Source organism: Erithacus rubecula (genome assembly GCF_903797595.1).
Source record: "Erithacus rubecula genome assembly, chromosome: 23".
Lineage (NCBI taxonomy): Eukaryota > Metazoa > Chordata > Aves > Passeriformes > Muscicapidae > Erithacus > Erithacus rubecula.
In genome coordinates, this window is record NC_136675.1 from 2,145,800 (window position 1) to 2,173,099 (window position 27,300).

The 27,300-nt window shown below is 59.0% G+C and overlaps 1 protein-coding gene across 1 annotated transcript; it reads right to left on the reverse strand.

Annotated features, from left to right (window-relative positions):
• Positions 1-27,237, reverse strand: NKAIN1 (sodium/potassium transporting ATPase interacting 1; the record flags this gene model as incomplete). Its single annotated transcript, XM_079325837.1, has 6 exons — positions 27,149-27,237; positions 5,139-5,276; positions 4,820-4,900; positions 2,955-3,152; positions 2,278-2,338; positions 1-86 (listed from the first exon to the last, which is right to left on the reverse strand). Exons 1-6 carry the CDS (start codon positions 27,200-27,202, stop codon positions 1-3), a joined length of 618 nt encoding a protein of 205 aa, XP_079181963.1. The 5' UTR covers positions 27,203-27,237.
• Positions 27,238-27,300: the final 63 nt, after the last annotated feature.

A 27,300-nucleotide genomic window follows, 5' to 3' on the forward strand; every position in this document is an offset into this window, starting at 1 on the left:
TCACGTGTAGAGCGGCTGTAGCTGCAGGTGCGACGTCTTCTGCGGTGCCTGGTACCCGTAGGAGTCAAAGCCGCCGATGAAATCAACTGGGGAGAGCAGGAGAGCGGTGGGGTGAGCTGGGAAGGGCAGCAGGGACATCCCGGGGCACCCGAGGGACAGGGAACAGCCCGGGCTGCAGCTGCATCCCAGCAAAATGCAGCGCCCCAGGGATATAAAACTTCCCAGTGTGTAACTGGGAAATGCTCAGAGCCTCTGGCAGGGCCTGGAGGGACTCCAGGAGAGCTGCAGAGGGACTGGGGACAAGGCAGGGAGGGACAGGACACAGGGAATGGCTCCCAGTGCCAGAGGGCAGGGCTGGCTGGGATCTTGGGCAGGAATTGTTCCCTGGCAGGGTGGGCAGGGCTGGGATGGAATTGCCAGAGCAGCTGTGGCTGCCCCTGGATCCCTGGCAGTGCCCAAGGCCAGGCTGGACACTGGGAGCAGCTGGGACAGTGGGAGGTGTCCGTGCCATGGCAGGGGTGACACTGGATGGGGATTTAAGGTCCCTTCCCTCCCAAGCCATCCCAAGATTTTGGAATCCTGAGTCACCACAACATCCCGGCAATCCCGGTGCTGCATTCCCGGTGGTGGGAGCATCTCAGGGGAATAAATCAGAAGCACAAACTGGATCAGATTAGAAGCGACCACTGGTGGCCACCCAGTCCAACCCCCTCTCGAGCACGAATTTTATCCAGGCAGCTTTCGGATTCCTGTGGGTTGGGAGACTCCACAGACTGTTTGGGCAGCCTGAAAAGGAGCATGGGGAGCCACAGCAGCATCCTAGCGCGATCGTGGCAGCATCCCGGGAAAACGCCGGTGAGAATCGCGGCAGTTCCCTCCTGCTCCCCAGCACAGCCCCGGCGCTGCCGCCGGACAGAGAGGGAGGAATTCCCTCCCCCTGTCCGCCGAGTGGGCATTTAAGGAGAATTATGGGGGGAATTAGCGCTCGTTTGAGGCTGTCACCCCGGGGGATTGCAGGCACGATGGATCAGCTCTTACTGCTGAGATTTCCAGCCTGGAGGCTCCTCCTGCTCTGAGCCCGTTCCCGGGGGGATCCCGGTGTCAGAGCCCCCATCCCGAGCGGTGCTAGGGTGTCTGGGGGTACCATGGGGGTGCCCTGTGTGGCTGCGGGTACCCAACTTCTCTTTGATCATCCAATGTTTCCCCAGACCTCGGCACAGCCAGCACAGGGATGCAGCCAAGTTGGGAAATCAAACCTTTCCAGCACCACCCAATTCCCCAAACCCAACAGAATCCCACACTGGGGTGGGTTATCCACGGGTGTCCAAGAGCTGAGAGCTCCACGGGAGAGCCCCCCTGTCCCAGAATATTTCCCTTCCCAACCTAATATTCTGCCAGCTCTCGATTTTTGACGCCATCCATCCATTTCCAAATCTAATAAGTTATTCCATTAAAAAGATGCATTTGCATCGCGGGCTGAGGCAGTATTAATATTAAAAGTGTGTTGGGTGCGGGAGTTTGTGGCAGTGCAAACGCTGCGGAGCCGCCGGCGCTGGATAAACCCTCCCGGAAGGGGGCTGTTCCCTCAGGGAGCTGCCAATTCCACACGGAGAGGTTCGTTTGCATGAGAAGGGAGGGAAAACACGGGGGTGCTGCAGCCCCAGGCTGGGCTGGGAGCACCTGTGGGTGCGCGGCACCGCTGGGATGCTGATCCCGGTTCTGATCCCAATGCTGATCCCGGTGCTGATCCCAATGCCGATCCCAATGCTGACCCCAGGGATCAGCACATCTGGGTGGCTGTGGCACAGCCCTCCTGGGATCTGCCAGCTGCTGGGAATTCACTCATGGCAGAGGAGTTTTTAATGCACTTGGACAGGCACAGCCTCGAGCACCTGGTTGATTGGGGCAGGGCGCTTCCCCAGGGGTGCTCGTGGGGATCGGGGTCAGATCAGGAAGAGCAATACAGGTTGGATAAAAGTCAGGCTTCACTTTGCCTAAATGTTTTATCCCTGGTTTGGGGTGAAATCCTGGCAGTGGGGAGGCTGTGGGGACACAGACTGGGGTTCACAGTGTCCCCAAGCCTCTGTAGGTGTTGGGGAGGAGGGAGGGGCTGCTCTGTCACACCCAGCACCTCTGCCTCACCAGGGATGGAGAAACAGGACAAAAACCCAAGGGGATTTCTTCAGCTTCCTGGGACCCGGGCATTGCTTCCCCAGAGCCCTCAGGGTGGCATCAGCTGAGGACATTGTGCCCCTGTCACCCCCACCAAGCACTTACAGCTGTCCTCCTCCTCCAGGAACACTTTGCTGACGTAGCAGGCGTAGACAAAACCGAAGAGCTGGGAAAAAACAGAGAGCAGGGAGAGGCTGGTTATGGGGTAATGGGCAGCACAACCAGCATGGTGCCAGGGGGGGCACTGCTGGGGGCACTGGGGGTAACCCTGGGGCCTGGGAGAGACCTGGGGGCACTGGGACCAACTTGGGGGCACTGGGAGAGACCCGGGGGCACTGGGAACCTGGTGCAGTTTGGGGTGCAGCAGGGCTGGATGGATTCAGCTGCACAAGGGGGGACCCTAAAGGGGCCAGACCTGGCACTCCACAGAGGGTGCTGAGCCCCACACAGTGCTGGGATCCCCTTTGGGGACCCCGATTTCCCTTAAAGCTTTATTTTAGGGAGCTCTGCCTCCAGGTGTGTCCCATTGCCACCTCCCCACAGGAGGTGACAATCACCAACAATCCAATGACTCCCAGTAAGTGATTCCTCCACCTCTGCAGCACCCAGCCCCCAACCTGACAAGTTTTGGGGTGGGCAGCACCCCTGGGATGCTGGCAGGGCTCTGTCTGCTCCTCTCTGGGGGACAGAAATGTGAGGTGGGGGGGGACCCCGACCCGGAGCAGGGCGGTGCCATCCCCTCCCATTGCCGGCTGGGATGAGGGTGGGAGGGGCGCCCTTACCGCCAGGAAGATCTGCGTGGCGCTGCTCACCACCTCGATGTACTGGTAGTCCAGCAGGCAGCCGCTGACCGTGATGACGTGGTGATCCTCGGGCGCCAGCTTGGAGTTGAGCACCGGCGTCACCAGGCAGCCCGGGCCGTTCTCCATCCACCACGAGCGGTGCAGGGAGGTGTTGAAGGTCATGATGAAGTCTCGGTCCTGGAGAGGAGGAGGAGGCACAGGTGGTGAATCCCAGGCTCTTTGCAGGAGGGTGGGATAGAAAATGGGTTTTCCCGAGGCAAGGATGCTCTGTGAGATCAGAGCAGGGCATCTCCCTGACCCCAGCCAGCAGCCCCGGGCTTCAGGGCTTCCTCCCGTGCTGGTGCAGTGGCCACCTGGCCAAGCAGCATGCAGGTGATGCTCAGGTGACAGGATGGGTGTGAGGAAGCAGCTCTTTGTGATGGGACCTCCTGCCATCCAGGGATCCATGGGACTATGGGAGCCCCCATCAGGGAGTTCCAGGGATGCAGGGCACAGCCTGCGGCTTCCCCTGGGGTTTTGGGGTGCCATGCCCTCATCCCATCCCCAGGGAGCCTTGCAGGGTCCCCCTGATGCATGTCCCCTCCTGGTCAGCCCCTCACGAGATTTGGGCTCTGCCTGTGTCCTTTCCAGCAGCTGTGGGGTGCCCTTGGGCAGGCACCAGGCCCCTGCAAGGGGGGGAAATCCTCAGCCCCTGTCTGCTCCTTTTCACCCCATGAGGGTCTCCCTGGTACCCCTGGGGAGCCCCCACCCCACCGAGAGCCCCCCTAGCCCCTCCCTGCCCCCCCAGCCCCGGCGGTGCTGGGGCTGAGCATCCTCCTCAGGAAATCACCAATCTAGGATTAAAAGATTTTTGCTGCTGAGGGCGGCAAAAACTCCGAAAGGGAGCGAGTGATTTTGGGTTTTGGAGCGGAGGATGTGGCTGAGGCTCAGGGAGGAGGACGAGGGAGAGCTGCTGTCCCTGTGCCATGGCAGCGTGACGGGGATTTCCACCAAAATCCCGCGGTGGGAGGGAATCCTCCCCCTCCCCACCCTGCTGCGCGCACCCAGCGCTTCCGGAGAGCCTCAAACCACCTGGAGCTACTCGGGAAGAGGCTCCCAGCCACGAAACACCCCCGGGAGGCTTTTCCCTGCTGGGGGCAGCACGGAGAGAGCGGAGCTGGCTGTGCCCAGCCCTCCCTGATGGCCCAGGGGAGACAAGCACAGCTCGGCACAGGGACCCCGGCTCTGGGCTGAGGGTGCTCAAAGCACTCGGTGCTGCCCCATCCCTGCGGGAAGTTTTGTTCTTTTTGGTGTAAAAGCTGTCATTTTACAGCCCAGGGTGTGGTGAAGGCACAGCCCAGCTCACATCCTCATCCCATCACCACAGGGTGACTTCCTAAAGCCGGGAATGCTGTCCAGCCACGGGGAAATTTGGAATATACAGCTTCTCCCACCCACTGCCCTCCCCATCCCTGCCAGAGACTCTGTCCCAAACTTCCCTGCCATTGCTCGTCCCTGTTCCCGCCGCCCCGCCTCTCCTTTATCCCCTCAGCGGAGACAAAGGAAATAAAGTTTGGGGTTGGAAACGATCGCGCACTGCCAGCCTGGCCTGAACTGGCAATCTGTGCATCCCATCCCATCATTCCATTATCCCATTATCCCATCCCAGTGCTCCGGGAGGCACCTCCGGCATGTGGGTGGGCGCTTTGCTGCGGGGCTGGGGGCACCCACAGGCTCTGAGGGGACACTTTTGGGGGAGAAGAAAGAGGAGGAGGAGGAGGAGCACCAGGGCGGGACAGCAGGAAGAACGGAAGGATGGAGGGAAGGAGGATGCAGGAGGAAGAGGAGGAAGGTGGGGGCGTTACCTGTGACAAGCGCCCGACCTCCAGGTAGAAGCAGATGATGAAGGCGTTCCAGCCGACCCACAGCACCAACCACACCGCGTACTGCGAGAGGAGACAGTCAGCGCACGGCCACCCCGCCCCGCCCGCTGCTGCCCCAGGGGCCCGGCTCTGCATCGGGGAATCGTCAAATCACAGCACGGATCGGGGCCAAGCGACCTCACAGGTCACCCCGTCCCACAGGGACACCTCCCTCTGTCCCACTGTCCAGCCTGGCCTTGGACACTCCCAGGGATGGAGCAGGAGGGACCTGGGGCTGAGCCACCCCCAGGGCGGTACCTACCATCATGAGGTATCTGGATCTGTACTGGATCGTCCCAAAAATACCCAAAATCACGGCCATGATGTGTAAGAAGTTCGCCAGGATGGGGGCCCACTGGTATCCCAGGAAATCAAAGATCTGCCTCTCCAGCGCCGCGACCTGGAACAGAACCGGGGAGGGACCCGGATCAGAACCGGGGAGAGGAGTTGGATCAGAACCGGGGAGAGGAGCTGGATCAGAGCCGGGGAGGGACCCGGATCAGAACCGGGGACAGGAGCTGGATCAGAACCGGGGAGGGACCCGGATCAGAGCCGGGGAGGGACCTGGATCAGAACCGGGGAGGGACCCGGATCAGAACCGGGGAGAGGAGCTGAATCAGAACCGGGGAGGGACCCGGATCAGAGCCGGGGAGGGACCCGGATCAGAACCGGGGAGGGACCTGGATCAGAACCGGGGAGGGACCCGGATCAGAGCCGGGGAGAGGAGCTGGATCAGAACCGGGGAGGGACCCGGATCAGAGCCGGGGAGAGGAGCTGGATCAGAGCCGGGGAGAGGAGCTGGATCAGAGCCGGGGAGAGGAGCTGGATCAGAACCGGGGAGGGACCTGGCTCAGGGCTGGGGAAAGGAGCTGGATGAGAACCGGGGAGGGACCTGGCTCAGGGCAGAGCCCCTCGGGGCTGGAGGCGAGATGCGGCTGGGAATTGCAGGGAATTCCATGGATAACGGGTTGCAGTAGCTGGCATGTCCATGTGATGCAGGACAGAGATTATTTGGGCTATTTGGAGCTAAAAGGCAAATGCAAGGAGATGCACCCCCAGCATCCCCCCATCACCCTCTGTGCCTCAGTTTCCCCATCACTCAGAGCTCGAGTGCTGCTGGAAACCCATCCTGGAGGATGATTTATGATGGGAAAAGCTTCCAGCTCCCGTGTTTGATTCCCTGCCCATCTCGGCCCCGCGGACCCCTCAGGCTCTGATCGCTGTTATCATTTGTAACTGAGTTGGGTTGATGTGACCAGTAATGTGAATTCTGTCCCCATCTGCTGACCCGGGTGGGGCAGGGCCCCTGATCTCCTGGCACACATTATCTGCTAATGGGCCATCTTTAAACCAGCTGGGCAATCATCTTTATCTTCCCACAGCCCATCCTCCCTCCAGGAGATATCTCCTGTTCATGGCCACTGAGTCCCAGTGCATGACTGATAAAATTCCATCATCCCACTGGGAGATGCTCCAGCCAGGGGAGGAGCCAAACATTTCCTACTTAGATAAAAACTGAGATATGGAACAGCAAGTTATTCCATCTTTCCACTGGATTCCAGAGGAAAGCCAGACCTTTCCACATCATCCCTGGAGCTTCAGAGGAAACTGCACCTTCTCCAGGAGCACTGCTCCAGCTGAACCACATCTGCCCCTGCAGGAGGATGCAGCCACCATGGAATGGGACTGTGCCACCACCCTGACTGACTGACGGGTGTCAGCTTGGATTCTGACTCTGACACGGGTTGGGACTGTTCTTTGTGATACTGAATTTCTATTTTAATTTTCCTAGTAAAGAACTGTTATTCCTAATTCCCATCTCTTTGCCTGAGAGCCCCTTAATTTCAAAATTATTATTATAATTTGGAGGGAGGGGGTTTACATTCTCCATTTCAAAGAGAAGCTCCTGCCTTTATTGGCAGACACCTGTCCTCCAAACCAGGACAGTAACCCACGAATGAGGCCGTGCTGCAGGGGATGGATGGATCCCCCTCCAGGGCCGGCAGCTACGGGGACCTGCCCCGATCCCTGCCCCGATCCCCGCCTCGATTCACGGCTCCCTGCGCTGCCGGCTCCGCCTCCATTGTTCTCAATTGCAGAATTAGCTTAGAATTAGGGAAGGGGCGAGCAAAGGCGAGGTGGGAGCTCTGGAACGTTCAGTCACGGGTTGAAGTAAAAAAATGGGGATTTTTGGATGAGGCCATGGTTTTTTAGAGAACTTTTAAGGAAGTTTTAGGGAATTTGAGGGTGCTGGCACACCACAAGGTGCAGGGACAGGTCAGCAGCAGCCTGGAAGCCCCAAATTTCTTTCTATTTGTTTCACTCAGCCCTGTCCTGTCACTTTTTGAGGTGCCCCAGATTCACCCTGAGAACTCCAGGGCCCTCAGTCCTCCCCACAGAACCATTCCCCAATTTCCTGCCTGAAAAGGTGGGAATTTATCCTGAAAACCACAGGAGAAAAGGGCTTTGCATCCCCCCTCCATTCACCAGCAGCTCCCAAAGGGATCTGGAATTAGGGGAGAACCCATGGGGGGGTCCCAGGCAGCACCCCAGCCTGAGTTAGTGAGTCCTAATTACAGGGGGGAAATAATGAGGTGCAGAAAGTCATTGCCTGAATTTTTCCCAAGGATGTGCATCTGCTAGCTGTGCCTCAGCTTCCCCACCATAAAACTTCAAATACTTATTGAATTTTTTTGGTGTGGGCTCACCCTAGGACTGTGATATCCCACCCCCAATCCCACCCTGGGAAAGGATCTACTGGATTAGTGCCAGCAGCACCCTGATTTTAATTAAAGGTGATGCAAATGCACGGATCAGCATCCCCTGGACCTGTGGGGCCAGGACGAGACTGTTTGCACTGAGACTTAATTCACTTCCCTGCTATTTAAACTCTCTGAGGAAACAGCCTCTGGAAATACTCACAGCCGGGCTGTAAATCTCCTAAATTGAGGAATGTAAATAATAAATGATACAGGGAGCTCGATGCTTGGGGTTTTATGGCCACCCATCCATCTGGGGGCTGTCGGCAGAGCTCAGCGGGAGCTGCACGGGAGGTTTGGGTACCAGGGATGCTCCAAGCTGAGGGATGGGGCTGGGAAGAGCCTCTAAGGGCATCCCAGAGAGTTGGAGGGAAGAGATCACACCCGTGTGGCTCCTGAATTCCAGCTGGGATGGCCTGAAAGAGGAGGAGCTGAACCAAACCCTTCTCCATCCCAAAGAGGCAAAATTAGGGATAAACCCCCCAGTTTCCCCAAGGATGAGCAGGGCCTGCCAACTGCACCACAAAGCTCTGCTGGAGCCAGCCCAGCAAGTCCAACCCGGGGTGTTATTCCAGCTTTTCCCTCCGTGGAAAGCACAGATCTTGGTTTTTCCATCCTCATGGGATGCAGCTGAAGGTTAAGACACAAACAGAGACAGCACAAGGGCAGCATGGCTGCAGCTCTGGGCTCTCACTGCCTGCCAAGGGTTCCCAAGGACATCCCAAGGACTTCCCCACGTGTTTCACGAGTGGGGAAACTGAGGCACGACCTCCAGTGGGAGAGTCCAGGTTTGCTGACCCTGCACAGAGAATTGTGGGGCTGAGCGAGCACCCTGAGCTTGGTGCTGCTCCTCAGGCTGGTCTGTCCCCGATCCTTTGGGGATAAAACATCCCTGGGAGGGACCTTGAGGACCCTCAGCCCTTCAGTGTCACCCCGAGCACGGCTCCCCGAGAAACCTCCCAGCAGCATCCAACACCCCCAAAATCGCTCGGTGGGGCTCAGAGCATCCTCCCCAGGCTTCCCTGCCCTGCCCTGGGATGGGAATTCCTGCTGCTCACAGCCCCCCCAGCCCCGCTCACGCCGCTCTCCCCTCCCAGTCCGGCGGCTCTGGGGCCGGGATGCAAACTCCCCCGCGCTGCTAATTAAGATAAACCTGCGGCTGATCAATGCAACGAGTTTTAGGGCTCCCTCTTAATTAAACACTCACGAGTTCATCGATCGGCCCCGAAACTCTTTGCAGCAAATCACATCAATTAGCTGGGGGCGGCGCCGGATCCCGCTCATCCCAGAGATTTTGTTTTCATCGGGAAATCGAAGCAGGAGAGACTGAACTCCTTCAGTGGGTGAGGGGAGGACAGTGCAGGAGGGGACCGAGCTGAGGGGCTCAGCCGGGCTCGGGGAGATGGCACGGGGGAGGCAGAGCTGGATGCAAATGGGATTTTTTCCAGCGTGCTGGAAATTTAAGAGGGAAGGAGATTTTCTGTCCCTGAATCACCCTCTGGTTTTCCCTCACCTTCCTCAGACCCATCGCATCACTCCAAGTTTTCCCAGTGCTCAATCCCCAAGGATGGAGAGCTGGATCCTGCTCTGGCATTGCACGGACACCAGGCAGCACCTTCCCCACCACAGCTGAGAAACTGAGCTTGGAAATCTGACTGCAACCAAGGTGGGGAGTGCTGGATGAGCATCCCAGATCCAGCACCCTCCAAACCGGAACCTTCCTGCCCAGCAGCTCCCACTTCTCCCGGAACCAGAGAATCCCAGAACGCTTTGGGCTGGAGGGACCTTGAATCCCATCCCATTCCATGGCAGGGACACCTCCCACTGCCCCATCCTGGTCTTGGACACTGCCAGGTATCCAACAACTGCTCTGGCAATTCCATCCCAGCCCTGCCCACCCTGCCAGGGAACAATTCCTGCCCAAGATCCCAGCCAGCCCTGCCCTCTGGCACTGGGAGCCATTCCCTGGGTCCTGTCCCTCCCTGCCTTGTCCCCAGTCCCTCTGCAGCTCTCCTGGAGCCCCTCCAGGCCCTGCCAGGGGCTCTGAGCTCTGCCTGGACCCTTCTCTCTCTCCCTGGCAGAGTCAGGATCCTGGAGCTGGCCTGGGCAGGATCCTGGGACGGGCAGGATGCTGATCCTGCTCCCCTGCTGCTCTTCACCCCGCAGCAGCATCTGCACCTCGGGCTGGCCCCCGCGCCCTCCCCTCCCCTCCTGCAGGGCTCCTGACCCCACGATGGGTCATTATTTTCCTGCAGCCGGGTGATTTCCTCCCGCACACCATATGCCCGAGGTTCGCCAGGGATTTAACTTTTCATTTCGCTGCGTTTTGCAGAGATTTGGCCGCTTTGATTCCTCCCGTGCCGCGGCCAAAGATGCTGCGAGAACATCGCTCACCCCGTCCCTGAGCCTCCATTTCTGGGAGTTTTGGCCCCCCCAAAAATATTAGGGCTGGGAGAGAAGCCCCCCCAGGGCAGTGTCTGGCAGCACAGCAGGATTCCCGATCCATAGGGAATGTTCTCCACAGCCCCGGGGCTGTTGGAGCACCCCTGGAGTTCCGGCCGCAGCCCCAGGCACAGCTCCCACCCCAAAGGGGCTCCAGGACCCCGCATTCCCCCCCAACACCCTCCCCCAGCCCCTTTTTTTGAGGCAGTTTAAGGCATTTTTGGCTCTCTTAAGGCCCTCGCTTGCCCATGAGGAGCCCCAGGAACCGAGGGAAGCGGTTCCAGCCCCGGGAAGGGGAATCTGCCGCGATTCAAATGAGAGCAGAGCACGGTTGGTTATTAAGGAGGTGCAAACACCGCTGTGAACCCAGGGACTTCATTTAATGACTTGGAAACAAGTTCCTGACCTACTTCCATCTGCAAAAACCTTCATAAAATCACAGACAGAAAGAAATTAAAGGCGCCGGGGTCTCAATCCCTCTCCAGCACCGGGTGGGGATGAGCAGGATGCGGCCCCAACTGGGAAGAGGCTTCGATGCAGGAGCAAAAAACGGGTGAAAGAGGCACAAATCGGGTCCTTCCCCAGCTGGGACAATCCCCTGTGGATGCCGCAGGTTTTGGAGGGCTGTGGTGGCTGCACAGCCCCTTTGAACGCCCCGATGGGAGCTACGGGAGCAGCCCAGCTCCCCGGGATCGGGATGTGCCACTGGAGATACTTGGGGTCCCCAGCGCCCCCCGCCCATCCCACGGCTTTCCCTCCTCTCTCCTGTTTGATCCCCCACCCTTTTCCCAGTTATTTATTTCATTTCCCGCATCCGTGGCGTTGCCATGGGAACGGCTGGATGCGCCTGGCTGGACGCTGCACCCCGGGATCCCGCTGGAGTCTGCTCCATGGGATGCACCCCTGGGAGCGTCCCCACCCCTGGGAGCCCGCGCGACCCCAGGGTGCCCCCCGAGCCCTGCTCTCACATCCACACTCCTGGCTCCGTCCATCCCTGAGGGTTCCATCAGGGAGGGCTGGGAAATGCAGCCTTGGGGTGGCTAATGGCAATAAATATAAATACATTGCTATTATTGTTATTATTTATTATTGTTATTATTGTTATTAATATTCTTGTTGTTATTAATAATTTCCCCTAAATGTAGAGCACCAAACCCAGCCCTTCCTGTTCTGGCTCCATCACAGGAAAGGGAAACTGAGGCACGGTATAGAGACCCCCCTTCCCCCAAACATTCACGGTGCTCTGAGATGCTGGGAACGCTGAAATCCAGGGAGTTTTGTGTTCCCACATGGAGAGGGGATGCTCTATGATTACCTCCAAATGATTCTCACCTCAGGAGAAAACTCTTCCTCATTTACACCCCTAAAACAAAGCCCTGAGCCCCATCAGCTCCCAAAGTGTGGAGCATTTGGCTCCAATATCCCCATAAAGAACCCCGGGAATTTTGATTATTTGGGGTTGTTTTTTCCCTGAAAACACAATTCCCGATTTCCCCAGGAGAAGGCTGCTCTCTTTTACTTCTGATAAGATCTCCTTAACACTGGCACAATATCGCATTTATATTTTACTGAGCGCTAACAAACACCCAGCTCTTGTTGACAGCATCCCACAAACGGTGCTGTGAGAGATCCCTTTCCCTCTCCTGCCTCCCAGCCAGGAAACTTTTCCAGGCCGAGGGAAAGCCGAGGCGATCGAAGCAGCTCAATTCCCTGGCCGCCCATCACAGCGCTGGATATTCCGGCGGGGAACTGCTCCATCCCCTCGGGAACTGCTCCATCCCCTGGGGATTCTGCTCCATTCCCTGGGGATTCTGCTCCATTCCCTGGGGATTCTGCTCCATCCCCTGGGGAAGTGCTCCATCCCCTGAGGAACTGCTCCATCCCCTCGGGAACTGCTCCATTCCCTGGGGATTCTGCTCCATCCCCTGGGGAAGTGCTCCATCCCCTGAGGAACTGCTCCATCCCCTCGGGAACTGCTCCATCCCCTGGGGATTCTGCTCCATTCCCTGGGGATTCTGCTCCATGCCCTCGGGATCTGCTCCATCCCCTCGGGAAGTGCTCCATCCCCTCGGGATTCTGCTCCATCCCCTCGGGATTTTGCTCCATCCCCTCGGGAACTGCTCCATCCCCTCGGGATTCTGCTCCATCCCCTCGGGAACTGCTCCATCCCCTGGGGATCTGCTCCATCCCCTGGGGATTCTGCTCCATCCCCTCGGGATTCTGCGCCATCCCCTGGGGATCTGCTCCATCCCCTCGGGATTCTGCTCCATCCCCTCGGGAAGTGCTCCATCCCCTGGGGATCTGCTCTATCCCCTCGAGATTCTGCTCCATCCCCTCGGGATTCTGCTCCATCCCCTCGGGAATTGCTGCAGTTCCCGCAGGAGGGAGCCGGGATGATCCCATTAATCCCGGGCTGGTGCTCAGCACCCCACAGTGACACCTTGCAGTGGCCTTGGGAAGCTTGGGAAGCGCGTGGTGGGGGGACAGGGGGTGGTGGCACTTGTGGGAGGGGCTGAGAGGATGCCAGGAGTGTCCCCGGAGAGGGGAATGTGCACCGGGAACAGCCCAGAGGGGAAACGGGACCCAGTGTTCCAGTGAGGCTGAGATGGGGATCCTGCCCTGCTGTGCCTCAGTTTCCCTGGAAATCGCCCTGATTCCTGCTCAGCACTGCACAGGGAGCATCCACCCCCCTGGGCGGGGGGGGGGGGGGGGGGGCAGCTCTATTTGAGCAGGTCCTCAGGGAAACTGAGGCACGGCAGGGCTCCAGCCCTGGAGAAAGGCTGTGCCTTGAGAACACTGAGCTGGGAGCTGCTCCAAGCCTGTGGGAGCGGGGCTGGGACCTCTGGGGTGGCCAGAGACCTGCTGTCCTCTCAGAGCCATCCCATCATCCCATCCCATCATCCCATCCCATCCCATCCCATTATCCCATCCCATCCCAAATAAATGCCTGTCCCAATCCAACGTGGATCCCTGAGCCCCAGCTCAGCCTTGGAGGAATTTGTGATCCCCAGGGACCTTGGCCCCAAATCAACAGCCAGGGAAAGAAAATCACAATTGATCCAGGACCTCAATCAGGAATTCCATTGGAGATTCCCAGCAGGAGCCACTGAGAGGTGCACTGAGAGGTGCAGCACTAATGAAATGAAGGAAAAATCCCTAAAAACCCCCAAGCAAATTGGGAATTGCTCAGGGCTGAAGCCTGGGGGATATTGGGCTTTAATCTGTGGGTTCAGGGATGAAATGTGGGTTTAAACCTGGCAGATCTTGGCCTAAGTCTGAGGAAACTTGGGTTTAAATTCGGGAGGTTTGGGGAATCATTGGGTGAGATCTGGGGAAGCTGGGGCTTAATTTTGGGATCTAAGATTTAGAACAGTTTGTGCTTTAATCTGGGTTTAGGGTTTGGATTTTGGGATCTTGGTCTCCAATCTGGTGGATTTGGGGTTTGAATTTTGGGGCATTTTGTGCTTAAATGATGGAGATCTTGACTTTAAAATTGGACGATTTGAGGCTTAAATTAGGGAGACCTTGGGTTTGAATTTGGGGGATTTGGGGCTTAAATTTGGGGGATCTCAGGCTCAAATTCGTGAGATTTGGGGCTTAAATATGGGGGATCTTGGGCTTATATCTGCGAGATCTTGGGTTTAACTTTGGAGCACTGCCCAGACAGAGCGAATAGGATGGGAAACCAGGAGTGATATGGGGAGCCTGACTCCCCAAATCACAAATTCTGGGAATGAGACACAGACAAAGGCTAGGGCTGGACATGGGAGGGGAACGGGCCGGGAAAAGCAAAGGAATGGGACAATCTGCTCCAAAAATTTGCCAAAGCCCGCCAGGATGGGACAGGATGAGATGCCCCCTCCAGCCCGCGGGGCACAAGGATTAAGCCGCTGGCAATTTCCATGCTAATTCCGGCTCCGTTCTTTATCCCGACATCTGCGAGAGGTATTCTACCCCAAACCTCAAAGACACCCTTAATATAATCCGATAGAGCAGAGGAAAAAAATGAGTATCATATATATATATACACCAAAAAAATCCAATTTACTGATTTATTTAGCGCCACTTTCCGTAATCAGTTCTCCCAGGGAAGAAACCCTGATTAAAGCCAAGCGCATCGCTATGGAAACCGGCGTTCCCTCCTCCCACGGCCCGCGGGCTGGGAAGGAGAAGCTCGGGTGAGGAAATCTGCCTGGTAACAACCCCCTTAATGAGCCGGGGAGCAAAAATAATCCCTGCGAGAGCTGTCGCGGCGAAAGGAGCAGCCGGCGGCAGCCGGTGGGGAGGCGAAACGGCTCCCAAAATATTGATTTTCCTTGGGATTGTTTTGGAGGAGGAGGGGACGCTGCCACATCCCGGAGGGATGAAGCGGACAGCTGGAGGTGGTCCCCGTGTGGGTGTTGCTTGCAGCATTTATCCCAATTTTTAACTGTAAAAGCCGGGATCAAACCACGCAGCTCGGAGGGATTCGCTGCCCGGCGAGGAGGGAGCTGCCGGCGCAAATGGGATTGATGGGATTTCCCTCTCCTCGGGGTAATTCCACAACCCACGGGTGAGGGGCAGCAACCTCACTGCCCACTCCCATCCCGGGTTTAAATATTGGGGGGGGTTGGGGCTGGAATTTGGGGATCTTGTTCTTGGATCTGGTGGATTTTTGTGCTTAAATTTGGGAGAGTTTTGGCTTAAATTTGGGGGATTTGGGGCTTAAATATGGCAGAATTTGGGCTTAAATATGGGAAACCTTTGCTTTATATTTGGGGGATTTGTATTTTAAATATAGGGGATTTTGAGCTTAAATATGGGAGCAAATCCCCATGGTGAGAATTTCTTAGAGGATTGGAGATTTATTATTTCTCCATTGAATGATGGGACCTGGAGGGTTTGGGGTCTCCCCCGGCTGGATGAGCACCCTGTAGGAGAAGGTGCTGGATGCAACCAAGGCAAGGGTAGAAATTCCCATAGGCTGAAAGAAAATGATCGGGGGGTGGGAGTGGTGAGTGGCAAGGAAGGGGCTGGGATGTTTTCTGAGCCTCCAAGGAGCTTTTTGGGGTGGCAGTGTCTGCCCAGAACACCTCAGTATCCACTGAGGAATTCAATAACAATCCCACCCACATTCTCCCTAAAATCCCCATCCCTGTCACAGCTTCCAGCGGTGGGAGTGGAGCCCCTCTGCCCTGGCAATGGGACCGATCCGGGCAGGATCCCACAGCCCCAGAGCATCCAACCATTCCCACCCCGCACCCACACCCGGGGCGTTCCGAACTGCGGGAGCTGGACAGGCACCAAGGGGTGCACAGTCCTAAGGGAACTGGAATATTGGGAGAAACTCCTTCAGCGAGGGAGCCAGTGCTGCTGATCCCAGTGATCCCTTTGCTGCTGATCCCAATGATCCCTCTGCTGTGATCCCAGTGATCCCTCTGCTGCTGATCCCAGTGATCCCCCTGCTGCTGATCCCAGTGATCCCTCTGCTGTGATCCCAGTGATCCCTCTGCTGCTGATCCCAATGATCCCCCTGCTGTGATCCCAGTGATCCCCCTGCTGCTGATCCCAGTGATCCCTCTGCTGTGATCCCAGTGATCCCTCTGCTGCTGATCCCAATGATCCCCCTGCTGTGATCCCAGTGATCCCCCTGCTGCTGATCCCAATGATCCCCCTGCTGTGATCCCAGTGATCCCTCTGCTGCTGATCCCAATGATCCCTCTGCTGCTGATCCCAATGATCCCTCTGCTGTGATCCAAATGATCCCTCTGCTGCTGATCCCAGTGATCCCCCTGCTGCTGATCCCAGTGATCCCTCCACTGTAGATCCCAAGGGCCCCCCTGCTGTGGATCCCACAGATTCCCCGTTTTTCCCGGGCTGGTGCTGTGGCCACCGGCTCCTCATCACCCGCAGCCTCGGCACCGCCGCGCCCGGGAGCTCATCCCAGACTCCTTAAAGAGCCGTAAAAATCGCTTTTATTAATTGCTCCACCCCCTCTCATCCCCCCGGCCTGCGGGAGCGGTTTTTGGGCTGGGTTTTCCCAGCCCCTCTGTCGGGTGGGGATCGTGGATGAGCAGCTCCACGGGCTGGGTCCATCCAGGGCCCTCCCGCTCCGCTCCAACACATCCGTACATGACACGGTGCGACACCGGCATGTCGTGACAGGTGACACCCCGAGCCCTGCAGCAGGGACGGGAGCCCATCCCCCTGGCACCAGGGCCAGCCCCACACTGGGGAAACTGGGATTTCCCCCCAAATTTGGTTTTCCTGCTGTAACCCAGGGGATGGCTTTGCCAGTTGGGTGAGGGTGCTGCCCCACCTCGTTCCCTTATGGACACACCCACGGGAGGGAGGAGGTTTTACACAGGAAAATATTGGGGGAAAACCCAGGTCTGGACCCAGGTTTGGGGTCAGTCCCCGTGTGGGACCCCTGTGCCAAGGACAGGATGCTCCCACCGCTCCTGGGGTCCCCCCGTGGGGTCCCCAGCCGTGGGAAATGGGGCTCTGGAGCTCTTCCCGTGTTCCCTGCCCTGCAGGGTGGGGGACACCAGCCCCACCCTGACCCTGCTAACGAGGCGCCGTTAATTGCCCGCCCTCGCCCCATGTATAATTCAAGGCCTTTGTTAGGGCCAGGTTTGCTTTGTCTGGAAGTGCCACCTACCCGAGGGACCCCGATGCCACACAGCTCCTTCTGGGGGGGAGGGAATTGGAAAAAAAATAATTGGGGCCTGGTGCTGCTGTGGGGTGGGGGATGGGGTCGTTAGTGGGGTCAGCATCCCCCTCCTGGAGGAGGGGATGGGGCAGGGGGAGATGGGGAGAGCCCAGAGCCTCAATTCCCACTGGAGGAGAACAGGGGCACCCCAAAAAGGTGGTGGGAGCATCAGTCCAGAATCCAGGCCATGGGTGCTGCTGGGCTGGGACTTACCCCCACATTTTGGGGTGGAAATCCTCATTCTTGCTGTGGGTACCCCAGAAGAGGGGAAGGTTTGGGGCCTGTGGGTGCCAAAGCTGGGGGCAGCACCCAAGTCCTGGATTGGATGGATGCTGGAGAGGACCTGCACCCATGAGACATAAACCAGCTCCAAATGGGTGAGGCTGTCCCTAAATACAGCTCCTACACCCCAAAGTCACCCCAAATTGCCCAGACATCCTCAGCTCCCAGTGGTGCTGGACCAGGATCAGAGCCAGGATCAGAGCCAGGCTGGGCTCAGGGGGCACCAGCCTGAAATCCAGGTGGGATGCAGCCCTAGGAAGGTTGGGAATGGGACAGGGATGTCCTCACCCCAGAGGGACTGGGGGGCCTGCACCTCTCCATAGACCACTACCATACAGCTGCTGAGCTTGGGGGAGAAAAAAAGATGAAAAAATAAAAATAAAACTTTTAATAACCTGCTGGTGTTTCTTGGTCACAGCAGCACCAGGCTGTGCTGCTTAAATGGAATCCCTGGGGGAGCCACCAAATCTGAGACACGAGGGAACAAAACAGGGAATAAAACACTGACCGTGAAATTCCCATCACTCCAGGCTGCCCTGTGTCCCTCCCAGGGGACAGGGGGACACACTGGGTGTCCCCAGGAGCACAGGGTGACCCCAGAGCTGGGAGCTGGAGGGGTCTGAGGCACAGCCACGGTGGGCACAGGGACCCCCAGCCCCTGGGGACTCCCATGCCTGGTGCAAAGCCCACAGCATCGTCCCCAGGATGTCCCCAGAATGTCCCACCCAAGCCTGGCTATGTCACCATGGCCCCAGGGCTGCTCATCACCCCTCAATGGTCATGGGATGCCACCAGCCACCCACAGGTGCCATCCCCCAGTGCCACCCCCCAATGCCACCCCCCACTGCCACCGCCAGCCCCGGGCACCCTCAGCCCCCCCAGCAGCTCTGTGACCCCCCAGCAGCTGCCACGGGCACTCAGTGCCACCCCATGCCCGTCCCAGGGCTCTGCCACTCCCTGAGCCAGGGAAAACAGTGCCAGGTGCTGCGGGAAGGGCCAGGGAAGGACGGATCGCTGAGAGCCCCGGCAGCTGCCGAGGGGAATTGGCGAGCGCCGGTGACGGGCTGGGAGTGGCAGCAGAGGAGGGGACAGCAGGGGACAGGAGCTCAGGGGGTCCCACAGGCACAGATGGAGATGCCAGGTGTCCCCAGGGTGGGTGAGAGGGATGGGGCTGGTTCCTGAGCCAAAACAGGGCAGGGAAAGCAGAGAAAACACAAATGTGAGCCTGCAAAGGGTTTGTGCAAAGCTGCCGACCCCAACCTGGCTGCTGCTACCAGGGGTGGGACCTGCGTCCTTTCCCGGGGCTGGGGGACACAAATCAAGGCAGGAGGGACCCAGAGCCACGGCTGTCACCACTGCTGAGAGCCAGTGGGGTGAAGAGGAGCAGGAGAGAGCCCGGGAGGACGGGCCAAGGGCTCTCGGTGAGACGCAGGCTGAGCACCACCATTAATCCCAGCCCTTCCTGCACGGAATTAGAGCACGGGCTGGGCTTCCCTGGGGCTCCCGTGAGCTTCAGCACTCCCAGAACCCTCCAGTCCCTCTGTGAGCATTCCCCCATGCTCACCCTGAGCACCCTTCACCCATCCCAAGTACCCTCTGCTCCTCCTTTGAGCACCCTCCTTGCTCACCCCAATCACCTCAAGCACCCTCTGTGCTCACCCTGAGCACCCTCCACTCTGACCCCAACCACCTTCTATTCCCACCCTAACCACCTCAAGCACCCTCCAGTCCCTGAGAACTCTCCATTCTCACCCCAAGAACCCTCCACTCTGACCCCAAACACCCTCCATTCCCTCCCCAACCACCTCAGGCACTCTCCATGAGCACCCTGAGCATCCCTGATTCCCCCCTGAGCATCCATGACCCAGCACCCTCCACTCCAACACTCCCACCCCGAGCACCCTCAGCTCCCACCCTGAGCTCCCTCCTCTCCCCTGGGACATTTCCCACTCGGGGTTTTACCTGGGAGTCCCTGTGGGGTGGCACGAGTGTGCCCAGGGGGAGTGCCACTGTTCCAGTGACATTCCCACAGCTCCCTGCAGCCCCAGTTCCCAAACTGGGACAGTCACAGAGGCCACCCCTGGCCCTTTGGCTCCCCAAATCCCATCCACCAAAGGTTCCATATTTTCCTGCCCCAGCAGGAGGCCAGGGGAGGCAAATCCGCCCTGCTCTGGCTCCTCTCCCTCCCTGTGCCACATTCCTGCTGTTCCCAGGACACACCCGCGGTGGGGAAGGGCCTCGCTATCGATCCGGCCATGGGAAGACACCAGAGTGCCCCAGAGTGCTAATTAGCCCTAATCAAGGTGATGAGCCTGGGAGCCGAGCAGCAGGGCAGCCCCGGGCGTGGCTGTGTCCCCCGCGTGTGACAGCACAGCTGTGACCCGGCCAGGCACGGTGGCCCTGCCCAGAGAGCTGTGTGGGCAGTGAGGGTGAGCAGGGGACAGTGTCATTGTCACCGCCAGCCCCTGGGCACCCCAGCACCCCCAGGGCACAGGACAGAGCCAGGAGGTGGCACCAGGTGACACCCCCTGTGACAAAGGGGGGAAAATCCCTCTGGATTATTCCCAACCCGAGCCCAGCTGGATTCACACCTGGATCCCCCAAACCCACCTGGATACCTCCTCCCTCCCCCCAGCTCCTGCTCCCCAAACCCCCAGGCAGTGCTGAGCCCTGGGGCTGAGCAGGGAACCAGCGCCCCAAGGCGGGTCCCACTGCACCTCCCATCCCAGCTGGGAGAATCCCTACGGATGAATGTCACCCCACGGGGACACATCCTGTCCCACTGCCCCCAAGCAGCACTTGGGCCATCGATTTCACCCCCCAAATCTCCTTCTGCTGCAGATGAGACCCAAAGGAGGGAGAAAAATTTCCCCCAAGCACAAGGGAGCTGTTATTAATCTTATTAAAAATCTCTCGGGGTTTAATGTCCTGTTTAAACACAGCCTGGGCTGCTCTCTGCCCACTTTGCCTTCCCAGTTTTCCAGCCCGTTACGTCCTTATTTTGGAAATTGAAATAAATAGCTGCTTTCAAATAGGGACAAGGAAAAAATCAATGCCAAGGGGACCATTCTGAGCTGTTCCAAGCATCCCCCAGGATTTGGGAAGAATGTTCTCTCCCCACTCAGCCCCCAGCGCTTCATCAGTTCCAGCCAAGCTGCGCTGGGGACAGGGACATCCCAGGGCGTTCCAGGAGCGGAGGGATGGGGACACAGCCTGGGGCGGGCTGGGACGGTCCCGCCCGCACTCGGCTCATCCAGGCGCTGCAGGGATGGGCTCACATGGCACAGCAGCCGCTGGAGGGGCTGTGACAGCATCCAGGGCGTGAGGGGTTTGTGGGTTTCCCAGCCCTGCCCCTTCCCCAAGGATGGGATATCCCCAGGGATGGCTGCAGCTCCCCCAGGGCTCCCTCCCAGCGGTGCCAGCAGGATCGCGTTCCCGCGGGGATGGGCAGGGGTACAAAGCCTTTCCCAGCCTCGGGAATGGGCACGAGGCTGGGAGGGTGTCCTGGCACCCCCTCCCCTCCCCCAGCATCCCCCCAAACTCCCGGCCCACCCCTGTGCAGGGGCAGGGCTGGCAGCTCCCAGTCGGGTCCGTATCCCAGAGAAGGATGTGGGGTTTCCCTTTAGGAACTGAATTCCTGCACTGTGAGTTTTGAACTGGTTGAGCCCCACCCCTCGCTGCTCCATTATTTAGCCCCTCCAGGCCTCCCTGGTTTCTCTCTGGAACAGAGCAGAGAGGAGCCAAGAGCACCAAGAGCTGTGGAGGGAAGGGGTGGTGGAGCCAGCAGTGCCTCGGGCAGGGAGAGCTCTCCCCGGGCTGGGAGCCTGCGAATAAATAACACCATGAGGAGCTCACGAGATGCTCCTGGATCCTCCAGCAGCGAATTCCCTCAGCAAACCCAAGCTGTTTGCTGGAATAACAACCCAGGGCACTCAGCACCCCCTGACTGCTGCCACTGTGACCTGTGGGGATGTCCCTGCTGTCCCCAGGGACAAACATGGCCCTGAGCCCGGGGCAAGCACTGCCAAAGGCAGCAGGGGAAGGTCAGCATAGCCAGAGTTAATTTTGGCTGTGGTTAATCACCTTCAGGGCTGAAAAACTACTTTTCTCCCAAAAACCCACTCACTTTGCTTCATTTCATGGCCCTGCATTAAGGGCTGTTAGTACTGGGAATCTCTTCAGGGGGCAGAGGGGTGGTTTTAAACCAAGAGGAAGGATTCAGATGGGATCTTGGGCAGGAATTGTTCCCTGGCAGGGTGGGCAGGGCTGGGATGGAATTGCCAGAGCAGCTGTGGCTGCCCCTGGATCCCTGGCAGTGCCCAAGGCCAGGCTGGACACTGGGAGCACCTGGGACAGTGGGAGGTGGCACTGGGGTGGCACTGGGTGGGATTTAAGGTCCTTTCTCATTCAAACCATTCCAGGTTCTGTGATGTTCCCTCAGAGCAGCCACAGACCCTGAGCCGCTCCAGAGGCTGTTTTGTCCCATCTCCATCCTCAGGTTCCTCTTCCCACCCCCCTCCCAACGGCCTGGCAATGGATTTTGGGATGAGACACGCACCTGCCCCATGGGATGCACTTCCAGGGGGACTCTCCCATGCCAAGCTCTGCTCACCACCATTCCCTCATCCCACCCCTTTTCTCCAGCCATGATTTTATTCCTTCTCTTCTTTCTGCCTAGTCCTGAAATGAGCATCATTGATTTTTTATAGCCCTATTTTTTTTTCCTAACAGAAGCCACCTGGGATTAAATGAAATTCCTTATCAGCATCCAGACATTGCTGGGGCAGCCCAGCCCCTTCCAGCAGCCAGACCTGTGAGCTCAAGAAGAAACAAGAGCCAGCTTTGGCTGGGCAAGACTCATTTTCCCAGCTCTCCATGAGCCCACCTGCTTTATGCTCTTCTGCTCACATCAACCTTTCCTTCCCGGGCTCTGACGGCTCTGCTGTCTGGCCAGGCTGGTTTCAGCCTCATCCTCTTTATTTTCTTTACAACCCAGTCCTCTGAGACGTTTATTTTCCAGTCCCCCTCACTCCCAGCTCTGTTTAGAACCGCCATGAATGATTTAGGGAGTTCTTCAGGCGGCCTCGTTAATCCTCTTGGGTGCACATTAGCTGGTCCTGCAAATTTAGACGTACGGCACTTTAATCGCGGTTTTAATTGCGAGCTGTGAGGCCCTGCCTTCCCAAACTCACGTCAATAAACCTTCCCAGCCCTGCCAGGAATGTGGATGTGCCGGAGGATGCTCACCCACACGGAGCTCCGGGCTGGCTGATGCCTCGGTCCCTCCGGGGCTCTCGGGGCGCTCAGCAGGGAGGTGACGGGTGGGGTGGGGTTTTCCAGGATTTTAAAGCACATTTCCCACCTTGGGGCCGGCTCTGCATCCTCATCCCTCCATGTGACCCCACCGAACCGCGGGTATCACCCCCCCATAACGCCCGCCCCAAGCAGAGCGATGTGGGGCAGCGAGGGGGCTCAGGGAAGTGAGGGACTCCCCTCGCCATCCCCGCGCTCCTGCCAGCCCCCCATTTCCATGGCAACCATGCAAATGGGAAAGCTTTCCATAATCATTAGGGAGCGGAGCGGAGCAGTACAAACAGTGGCGGCAGTAGATTACAAGCCCATTATGAACAGTCGCACCTTCTGAGCGCTGGTAATTACACCTAATTGTGCATTTAATTGTGTAATTGAAAACCTCCATCCCGGGTTCAGCCCGGGCTCCTTTCCCCCTCTCCGGGCGGGGGGATGCGGCCCCGCGGTCCCCGGGCCACCCCCGAGCAGCCGGAGCCGGGCGAGGACAAAAGATGCCGGCAGATGTCGGAGGAGGGTGGTTCCCACCGCTGCTCCCGGCGGCGGCCAAACCCATGGAAAGGGTTTGGAAAGGAGCAGGAAGGGAGAACGGAAAGGAACGGGAGGGCGCCGGAGCCCGCAGGGGGCAGAGGGGTCCCGCTGTCACAGGGATGTGACACTGGGCCGGGGATGAAGGATCACCCTCTCCTTGCAGCCATTCATCCTCCCAGCTCCTTCTCCAGGCTTGAGCCGGGGGTCACATCCCAGAGGCTCCCGCTGCCCTGCGCGGACCCCACGGCTCGGGAGAGGATGGGATGGACCCGCGGCGCCTCTGCTGCGCCCAAGCCCGCAGGGCGCGGGGATGGCAGTGCCGGCATGGCATGGCATGGCATGGCATGGCATGGCATGGCATGGCATGGCATGGCATGGCATGGCATGGCATGGCATGGCATGGCATGGCACGGCATGGCACGGCACGGCATGGCATGGCATGGCACGGCATGGTATGGGCTGGCACGGCCCCGCACGGCCCCGCACCGCACCTCGCCAGCCCGGCAGGCTCCGGCAGGCGGGAGGTGCCAACCCAGCTCTGCTTTTCCAGCCAATTAAAGGAGAAGGAGAGAAACAAAGAAGGAAAGGAGAGCCCGGCTGGAAGCGGCTCTTCCCGGCGGAGGTGGGAGCGCGGCGCGTCCCCGTCCCCGTCCCCACCCAGCTGCGGGGCTGAGCGGCCGCAGGGAGCGGAGCGGGAGCGCCGGGCTGGGATGGAGAAGGAACGTCCTGAGCAGCTGAGCGCGGCCGCGGGCACCGAGCGGGGGGCCGAGGGACATGCGACACAGCTGGGCACATCCGGCCCGACAGCTGCCAGCAGCGCGGGTCCCGATATCCCAATACTCCGATATTCCAATGTCCTGATGTCCCGATACCCCGATATTCCAATGTCCGGATGTCCCAATATCCTCACATCCCGATATTTCAATGTCCCGATATCCCGATGTCCTGATATCCTGATGTCCCAATACCTTGATGTCCCGATGTCCTGATATCCCGATATCCTGATGCACAATACCCTGATATCCCGATACCCCAATACCTCAATATCCCTATGTCCTGATATCCCAATATCCCGATATCCTGATGCCCCAATACCCCGATATCCCTATGTCCTGATATCCCAATATCCCAATACCCCGATATCCCTATGTCCTGATATCCCAATATCCTGATATCCCTATGTCCTGATATCCCGATACCCCGATGTCCCGCTGTCCCATCCACTGTCCCCAAGGCTGGCCCAGCCCCGGCAGCAGCTCAGCTGTCCCAGCCCCGCCAGGCTGCAGGGTTAACAAGCGCTGGGTGGCTCCCACAGCCCCGTGCCCGAGCAGGGCAGCGTCACCTCGGTGTCACCCTGCCCCACCCAACCCTTCAGCAACTCCCCTCCCCAGAAAGAAAAGGTGAATCCCACAACAGGCACAGGTTTGTGTCTCCCAGGTGCTGGGAAATCCAGCAGAACCCCGGAGCTTTGCTTTTATCCCACCTCATCACCATGAACATCTGCTGGCAGCCCCTCCCGAGGCAGGGCAGAGCTGGCGGGTGGATTATTCCAGGGGAAAATGGAAATGGAGGCAAAACCTGGCGTGTGCTGCTTGTCCCCAAGCGTGGAGTCACCCAGCACTCACAGCACAGCCTTGCCAGGGGTGAAGGAGCTTGGAGGAGTGTGAATGCTCCAAAGCAGCTCCCTGTGGTGTCATGGCCCAAAAACAAGTTTCCCAAACCAGTTCAGGTGTGGGTTGGAGGGGGCAGGGCTCAGCAGGGTCCCTCTGGATCAGGGACCTTGTGCCCAATGGATGCCAGCCGCACCTGGAGGCCTGGAGCCTCCATGGCACCCCCGGGACCAGGGGGCAAGGGAGCAGCTCATGGATATTGGGAAACCAACTGGGATGTGAGAGGGGCACACAGGGTGACAGTGGCACACAGGGAGCCATGGGAAGCTGACAGTGGCACACAGGGAGCCATGGGAAGGTGACAGTGGCACACAGGGACCTAAGGGAAGGTGACAGTGGCACACAGGGAGCCATGGGAAGGTGCCCATGAGGTGACAGTGGCACACAGGGAGCCATGGGAAGGTGACAGTGGCACACAGGGACCCAAGGGAAGGTGACAGTGGCACACAGGGACCCAAGGGAAGGTGCCTGTACCGGGCAGGGAGGACCAGCCAGGGATGGTGGCACTGCCTCAGGGAGGGCTGGATGTCACCAAGCTGCTGTTCAAAGGACACTGAGGCCCAGGCTGGGGGGGCTCAGCAAAGCCGTGCCCTCCCTGGGCAGCCCTGCCCGTGGCACCAGCTGGTCCTGCAGCCATGGGGCACGGCCTCCCAGGCAGCCCCACACACACCAGTGCAATCCCAGCCCCAACTGGGCACACTGGGAGCACAGCTGTCCCCACCCACAGAACAGAGCACCCAGGACAGGTGTCAGGGCCACCAGGGTGGGGGGACATGAGGCCTCTGGTGCCACCCCCATGCTGGAGGTGAAGCAGAGGAGGGGAGCAGGGATGGGGTCAGGAATCATCCCCACTCCCCATCCCAAACCTCAACTCTGCCTGGTCCAGGTGCTGTGTCACCTCAGGGTGGCCTTGGTCACCCCAGGGGATGCCTGGGTGGCACTGCCACCTCCAGTCTCATGGGGCTGGCTGAGTAGGGGACCATGGGTGGGCACCCAGACCCCTCACCCCGGGATGAGGAGCTGAGGGTGGGGGCATCTCCCCACAACTGGCGGGGTGGAAGCTGCTGCTTCCAAAACCAGGCAGGAGCTTTGGAGAGCATCCCAAAGGATGAGCTGGTGCAGGGGGAGCCTGGAGTGGAAAGGTCCCTGGAAAGGGACTGGAGCCTTTGGGGATGCCAACAGCACCAGGACACACGGGGTAGGGTGGAGGGGACAGCCTGAGCCCCAGCAGAGCACAGAACTCCTCCAGGTGTGAGCAGGAGCTGCTCTCCCAGCCCAGCAGCTTGCACCCATTCAACCTTGCCCTGAAATCAACAGAGTAAAACCCCTCAAATCTGGGATATCTCGGGGAATAATCACCAACAAACCTGCCTGGGAGCTGAGTGGTAAAAAAGGATGTGACCAAAAACCAAGAAACTGCACACCTGGAAAAGTCCTGCTGGATTTATCTGAACCAGATGAGGGAAACGCCAAGTGAGACCAGAGCGAGGGGACAGCTGGGGACACCGAGGCCATTCCCGCTGGGAATGGGGGGACTCCAGCCTGGGGATGATCCCACGGTGCCTCTGCTGCCCAGGGCTCAGCGCTGGCTCCAAAGCTTCCCCATCCCCCCAGCACCTCGTGTCCGCCCCCATCCAGAAGTGGGGACCCCTCCCCACCCGCTGCCTGCTGAAGGATGAGGAATGAACAAGAGCTGGGAAGAAAGTGCCTGTCAGCAGGATGCCACCCTCATCTCCAGAGGGCTCCGGAGCCCGTTTCCATCGGCGCCTCCATCCATCCATCACTCCGCGTCCCCGGGGACACCACGAGCTGACCCCACAGATTTCAGCAGTCCCTCCCTGCTCTCCTCGCCGTGACGAGCCCGGCACGGCCGAGGGGGCAACTTGGAGGCTGCTGATTCTCCATTAACGCACCACCCTGCCGGGATAATTAATCGCAAGCTCGCCAGCGCTGGTTCGAGCAGAAACCCCCCGGATCCCCCCCGCGCTCCCTCCGCCGGCTCCTCTGGCAGAGCCTGATGAAGATTGATTCGCGGGCGGCGGCAAGCGCGGCACGGAATTGTCACGAAACCCGACAAGCCCGTGCAAATGAACCCTCTCCTTCCTCCCTGCCGCCACATCCCCGTGTCCCCCCACCGCGGGCAGCCGGGTCCCGCTCAGGAACGGGAGAGTTTCCAAAGTGCTGGCAGCGGCTCCAAGTTTCCTTCTCGCCCCGACTCAAGGGATCAGCACCCCGAGACGCATCCGTGGAGTCACCAGAATGGGAAACCGCGGGCGGGAGCGAACTCGGAGGGAAGAGATTGCAGTTGGGAACAAAGCTCACACCTGCTGGAGACGCAACCTCGGGCACCGGCAGCGCAGGGAAAGGGTCCCCATCCATCTCCCCGGCCAGCGCTGCCTCGAGGCAGGAGATCAGGGTGGCATTGCCTGTCTTTTAGATCAGCATTTTTCCTTTTCTGTGGGCTTTTTTTTTGGGTGATGGTGAGGCATCCCCGAGCAGGTCCCAACACAAGGTCACCGCCGAGGCGGCGTGGGAGCGGTGACAGGCAGCATCTCGCACAAAGCTCCCCCGGCATGCCGATGAGCCTTACCAGCTGCAGGCAGCAGAATCCCACCAGCGTGCATCGCCCGTTGCATCTCCCCATGGCTCCTCAGCCGGATCCTCGGGGCTCCCTCACCGTGGCCTCGCTCCGCCGCCGCGCTCCAGCTCCTCACCCGGGGAGCGTCACGGGGGGCTCCAGCA